Source organism: Podarcis muralis, chromosome 5, assembly GCF_964188315.1.
Source record: "Podarcis muralis chromosome 5, rPodMur119.hap1.1, whole genome shotgun sequence".
NCBI classification, from domain to species: domain Eukaryota; kingdom Metazoa; phylum Chordata; class Lepidosauria; order Squamata; family Lacertidae; genus Podarcis; species Podarcis muralis.
Window position 1 is genome coordinate 96,627,521 of NC_135659.1, and position 6,060 is coordinate 96,633,580.

The 6,060-nt window shown below is 47.3% G+C and overlaps 1 protein-coding gene across 1 annotated transcript; it reads right to left on the reverse strand.

Annotated features, from left to right (window-relative positions):
• On the reverse strand, positions 1-5,214 carry FNDC11 (fibronectin type III domain containing 11). Its single transcript, XM_028735510.2, has 2 exons — positions 5,069-5,214; positions 1-1,029 (listed from the first exon to the last, which is right to left on the reverse strand). Exons 1-2 carry the CDS (start codon positions 5,080-5,082, stop codon positions 78-80), a joined length of 966 nt encoding a protein of 321 aa, XP_028591343.1. The 5' UTR covers positions 5,083-5,214; the 3' UTR covers positions 1-77.
• Positions 5,215-6,060: the final 846 nt, after the last annotated feature.

The following is a 6,060-nucleotide window of genomic DNA, read 5'->3' on the forward strand; positions in this document are numbered from 1 at the left end:
TTTGATGCAAAACCTTTAAAAATAAGTTTTTAATTTGACTTATTTTACATTCCTTGTGAATTGCTACGATGGGAAAGTCAGGGTTCAGACATAGAAGTCTCCATTTCTTCCTCAAGGTACGGTTTTGTCTTAAGCAGGATGGAATCGTGCCACTGTTCATAGACAAGTGTGTAAGTCTCTGCCCTTTTGACAGTGAACCTGTACAAACGGTCGGGCAACAGGTTGTGGATTTCGCAGGTGTGCGACGTGACCGGCATGATTCCGCAGTGGACCCGCTCTTGGGGAGTTCTGGGCTCCAGCAGCTTAAAGCTGAGTTCGTACTGTTCGAGCTGCGGCTGCTGGCTGGTAACAAACCACTTGAGACTCACCCAGTCCTCGTGAGCCACCGACTCCCTCCGGTCAAACATCACGGGCATCTTTGTGCTCAGGACAAGCCTGATGTGAGGGATCTTCGTAATCCCGACGTCCGATACCAGGCGGTGCTTGACGTACAGCCTCCCAGGTACCAGCATAGCAAGGAAATAATCCATCTGCTCAGAGAGACTCGACAGCCTTGGTTTGACAGCGTCCCATCTGGAGAGGAAAGTCATCATGTCGTGGGTCTCCAGGAAGTGGACCAGCTCCTCCCGACCTTTCTCCAGCTCTTCCAACAGGTCAGACAGCAGCAGCAGCTGGATTTTGGTTTGGATGGTCCCCACTTTCTTCATCCTCTGGAACCTCCAGGGGTCTATCAGTTGGAACATGGTGGTGGGGAGCATCAGGTGGTTCTGATCTCCCAGTGCCAAGTGCTTAGGCAGGATTTCAATGTAGTAGGAGCACTTTTTCAGAAGCTCAATCCTCTTGTGATGGCGTTTGAGCAGGTGGAGGCTGAGGTCTGAGTGCAGGAACTCCAGCACGACATTCTTCCTCTCCATGTACATCCTCCAGGCTTCATTCTCCTGCTCCTCTTCGCTGTACACCACCGTCTGGAGGTTGGCCCCTAACTTGTTCAAATAGACATCAATAGTTCCAATGTTCATCATGCCTGGGCTGGAACACAAGAACAAAACAGGCACACAAAGGAAGAGCAGGTCAGCTGAAAGACTGCCATTGCGGCGGCTTCTTAACCCCTCTTAATTTTGGTTCTCAGAGGCTTGCAGCCAAAAGTTTGTCCAGTTACAAATGTGATAAGGGTCTTCCTCTGTTCTGAAGCTCCTGGACCCTTTGCCATTCCTCTCCTGGTTTCCCTCCGCCTCTCAAACTCCTCCCACTGACCCTTTTATTCATCTGGATCACTCCCTATGGGAACCCTACTTTCCTAGACTCCTCTGGGTTCCTTGGCTGGCTGCTGTTCTCCTTTCCAGGGCTCTTGCTTAGTCTATATGCCTAAGGCAGGGATAGGGAGCCTGTGGCTGTCCACAGGTTGTTGGACTGCCGTTCCCATAATCTCTGACCACTGAGCCATCCTGGCTGTGGTTGATGGGAGCCAGAGTAAAACAATATACATGGAAAGCCACGCATACCTTTTTCTAGGATCTGAGCAGTTCTGCCAATGCATACTTCCAGTCGATAGTCCAGCCAGACATCCTTAGGAAAAAGAGAATCTGCACCAATGGGAGCTAGAGGCTTTCTGGCTATGTAGCTCTGCAGTGACCAGCAGGCAACTAAGCTAATTCCTCCCGGAGGCTACCTTACCACCATCAGACAATCCCTTAGTGCATTTATAGTGTATGTGTGGAAAGCAGCAGGAGGAAAGACAAGATGCAACAATCCTTCAAGGCTACAATAATGTCTGCTGCTCATCCTGGAACAAGGTATTTCCCTGGCACACTTTTGTGGCGCTACACTCTGCTTTATTTAAGAGGTATGGCTAAGCTGGGATGCGGGTGGCACTGTGGATTAAACCACAGAGCCTAGGACTTGCCGATCAGAAGGTCGGCGGTTCAAATCCCCGCGACGGGGTGAGCTCCCGTTGCTCGGTCCCTGCTCCTACCAACCTAGCAGTTCGAAAGCACGTCAAAGTGCAAGTAGATAAATAGGTACCTCTCTGGCAGGAAGGTAAACGGCGTTTCCGTGTGCTGCACTGGTTCGCCAGAAGCGGCTTAATCATGCTGGCCACACGACCCGGAAGCTGTACACTGGCTCTCTCGGCCAATAAAGCAAGATGAGCGCCGCAACCCCAGAGTCGGTCACGACTGGACCTAATAGTCAGGGGTCCTTTTACCTTTACCAAGCAGGGGTTATGCTTATGACATCTCCTCTTTATATTATTCCATTTTCGGGGCGGGGGCGGAATCCACTTATGTTGGCCTTTCTGAGTGCCTGTCAGGGAGTGCAATATCAAGGCAAACACATAGGCGCTTGGGAGTAGGAATATGTCAGTGTGACCCAAAGCCTGAAAATGGTGGATGGACTCGTGTTTTTGTTGTACAGCAGAACTCTCAGGAAATCTGAAGCGTGCGTAAGGACAGGGAGCCCTGCCATGAGACATCCCTGAATGGCTGCAAGATGTTTCTAATGTACCTTCTTGTGACAGCATGTTTCCTTCTCTTGGCAGCGCCAGGGGCACACACACTTGAGCACTTAGCTCAGTTGAAACACAGGCACTAGTAGTTTCCTGCAAGCCTGACAGATGTCATGACCCTGAATGACACATTCTGCAGGTTTTCCAGTAAAATGAGCGTATCATGCAAAGATGCACCATAACCTTGAAACTAGAGGCGTTCTGTGGCAGCTGTTTACCTGGGCCTGTGGAAAGTGCTCTCTGGCTAAACTGTGGGAATAAATTAGGTTAGGTCATTCAGATTATTTTATGCAATGCTGCATGTGGGGTTTTCTTTTGCGTTAACTTATAAAGATTATGGTTATTTCATGTATTTGAATTGCTATTGTTCATTTGATATTTTGTAAGCCACTTTGGGCACAATTGTGCAGGAAAGTGGCATATAAATAAACAAGATGATGAAGTCTAGGTATGTAGAGAACAGCTAGCCTAGGGAGATCAACAAGGATCATCTGCATGGTCACTCTGTGACTTTCTTTCAGGCCTTCTCAATTCTCACTATTTTCAGCTTTTTACTCATCTCCACAGCCATGATCTCTAGAGACATACTGTATTCCCTTAAAAAAAAAAAGTCAAAGGCAGTATTTTTTTTTGGTAAGATGGCGTATCACCATTCGGTAAAACTCGAATGGTAAACTGGTTCATAGCTCAGCTCCTTAGCTAAGGATCCCAAAACCTACTTAAAATATCATCTGCCTTAAGAGATAAATTAAGGCTAAATGTGTCCAATGCCAATTATAAAGCACTAATAAAGAGCTGTGAAAGCCAAGGGGACATATAGTAGGCAGCTTGAGGGTTCCCCAAAATAACTTTAATTTCAATGCTGTATTTGCCTTTGGCTATATCCTGAGCCTTTAAAATCCTAAGAACTTGAAAGCTGACTTAACCATGAACCTTCCTGTTCCTTGGACTTCTATGAACCCCTTCTTCTCATCCCCCAGGATGTCCCATATTCTCATTCCTCAACCTTCAGGGCAGGGGGAGGAGGCCAATTAAAGATTAAAGATCACAAACGCTTCAGCTTGTGATCTGTTGAAACAACCAGACTGGAACCTGCTGGTTTATCAATGGCCATTTAACCAGAGAGCGCCCAGGGCCTGCCTGCAGTCTTTTTTTTTTTACCCTTGAACTTTCTCAGCCTGGCTCCTCTGTGCATCAAAACTACAGCCATAGGGGGAGAAAGTACTGTAGTGTGTGCAAAAGCACAACTGGACAGCTGGTTGCCTGGCAGCCAAACCTTGGCAAAACTGTGAAATGTGAAAATCATACCCAAGGTGTACTCGCTGCTGCTCTCTGGTGCACACCTTGTTCACACGGCACATTTCCCCATTAAGAATGGATGCAAGGTGTTTGTATGAGTACAGCGGGCAAAATGACTGCATGAACCAACCTGAGCCTCCCTCCTTTTACCCATATATTGGTGTGTGGTCTTGTTAGTGTGGCAGCACGGAGACTTTGGAACTCCCTGCCTATTGATAATAGGCAGTCACCTTCAATATATATTTTTGGCATGGGCTGAAGGCCTTCTCATTTAGACAAGCCTGCCCAGGTGTAATGCATGATTTAATTACAGTTCCTGCAATGTTGTACTAAAGGACCCTGGGATTCCTCTTCCGGCTCTATCTACCATTCCATGCATGAGTTTTAATTTGTTTTAGTCCGTGCCATTTGTGGCTTTAACCTTTTGGTACATTTTAAATTATGCTTGCAATTCTTGTGTGTGTGATTAAAAAAAAAAAAGAGCTTCCTCTTTCTTTGCAAACCGCTTTGAGGTCCGCCGTCTTCCCCCCCAGTACAACCAAGCGGCATATCAATTTATGAAATTAAACGAACAGAACATTGCAGCCTAGGGTCCATACTCCTTTCTGTAGCCCCGCTGTGCTTTCGGCTCAGTGGGTACCTCACTTTGCACCCCCTGAACCCCTCGATGGATTTGGGCGGAGGTGGCAAGAGATATTCTCCCTCACCTGACTCCTTCCCTACCTGTGAGACAGGTGAGTTCCTTTCTGCAAAAGGCGGCCTTACTTCCACTTCAGACGCCCGCAGCCATGTTTAGGGAAGCTTTTAATATCTGATGAATTAATTTTTTTTAATATTTTGCTGTAAGCCGCCTAGAGTCGCTGGGGAAACCCAGCCAGATGGGTGGGGTATAAATAAATTATTATTATTAAATTATTATTATTATTATTATTATTATTATTATTATTATTATTATTAGAGGTGGGACACCTGCAAAGGCGCCATAAAGCAGGGTTTCCCAAACCTGGGTCTCCAGCTGTTGTTTTGGGACTACAATTCCCATCGTCCCTGACCACTGCTCCTGCTAGCTAGGGATGATGGGAGTTGTAGTCCAAAACAACAGCTGGAGACCCAAATTTGGGAAGCCCCATGGCAATTGCCCCAGGGATGAGGGTGGGGGGGAGGCGCCCCTTTCCCCTCCCTTCCACCTATGCAGCCCCCATCGTTTTCGCCCCCCCCCCCCCGGGTCCCGAGGCTTCTCCCCCTCCCCTCCCCCGGGAGCCTTACCTGTGGCTTAGCATGGTTGCTCCCGGGGCAGCCGCTCACCCGACACCCCCCATCTGCCGGGCCCGGGGCCGGAGCCAGGCTCGGGGCTGCGCGCAGGCCTCGCCCGTCGCCATGGCAACCCATTGTTCCGCGCGGCCGCGTTCTGGAGCCCGCAGGCCTCGCGAGGCCGCGCCCAGGAGGGAGGCCCGCGCTTGAACCCGGGGCCGGCGGGGGAGGGGGGCGGGAAGAGGGGAGAGCGGAGGCTTCAGAGGGGGCGACATGAGGAAGGGGCCCGTCCGTCTGTGTCGCTGCAGGTCCCTTGACTTGCGACTCACTGGAAAACTCAGTTATTATTATTATTATTATTATGCAGGTCGCTTGACTTGCGCCTCACTGGAAAACTCTTATTATTATTATTATTAAAATTAATTAATTAATTTTTATAATGAAATATTTTTAGAATGTGTGATTATTTGACTGTTTGATTATTTGATTGTTGTTAGCTGCCCTGAGCCCGACTTCGGCTGGGGAGGGCGGGATATAAATAAATATTATTATTATTATTATTATTATTAAAAATAAAAATAATTAAAAATTGTCCAATAGCGCCTTATAGACCAACTATGTTTGTTCTGTTATAAGCTTTCGTGTGCATGCACACTTCTTCAGATACACTGAGGCAGCATGCAGCTCAGTGTGGTGCTTTCTATGATGTGACGCAGTCCGGTAACACCTTACAGACCAACGTTGTTGTTGTTGGTGGTGTGCAGGTTGCTTGACTTGCGACTCACTGGAAAACTATTATTATTATTATTATGCAGGTCGCTTTACTTATGACTCACTGGAAAACTCAGTTATTATTATTATTATTATTATTATTATTATTATTATTAATATGCAGGTCACTTGACTTACAACTCACTGGAAAACTCTATTATTATTATGCAGGTCGCTTGACTTACGACTCACTGGAAAACTCAGTTATCATCATCATCATCACTGGAAAATTCAGT